Source organism: Trypanosoma equiperdum (assembly GCF_001457755.1).
Source record: "Trypanosoma equiperdum strain OVI genome assembly, contig: ctg_1860, whole genome shotgun sequence".
NCBI classification, from domain to species: domain Eukaryota; phylum Euglenozoa; class Kinetoplastea; order Trypanosomatida; family Trypanosomatidae; genus Trypanosoma; species Trypanosoma equiperdum.
In genome coordinates, this window is record NW_027123905.1 from 2,409 (window position 1) to 2,820 (window position 412).

The window sequence follows — 412 nt, forward strand, 5'->3', positions numbered from 1 at the left end:
TGAAAAAATTGAGCTGTGTTGTAAGTTTGTGAAAAACTGTGATTCTGTAATTTTTTCTGTTTTTCTGGCAGCTAAAATTTTTTTCCCTTCTTTTCCCGTTTTTTTGAGTTTTTGTAGGTAGGTTAGTTAGGAGGGGGGTAGTTAGGCTAGTTCAGTTAGTTAGGTAGGTTAGTTAGGGTGGTTAGGGTTACTTTTCCTCTTTTTCTTTTTTACCCCGCACCTCTGTCCTGGATTTTTAAATTTTCTTTTAGTCATGCAGCGACTCCTTTTTTTTTACCTTAAGCCTATACCTTCTTCAATCAACACGTATCTTCTTCAGCTTTATATTTTGCACCACCACTTTCTTCTCAACTTGTTACTTTTTTGCTTTGTGAATTTCAGCTCTGCGTTTTGCGCTGCACGCGGCCAACAA

The 412-nt window shown here is 37.4% G+C and overlaps 1 pseudogene across 1 annotated transcript in view; it reads left to right on the forward strand.

Moving 5' to 3' along the window:
* Positions 1–121, forward strand: part of TEOVI_000837300:pseudogene — a 1,707-nt pseudogene extending 1,586 nt beyond the window's left edge. The window contains exon 2 of the mRNA in view: positions 3–121. Coding sequence covers positions 3–121 — 119 coding nt within the window. The remainder of the gene's footprint in view (positions 1–2) is intronic.
* Positions 122–412: the final 291 nt, after the last annotated feature.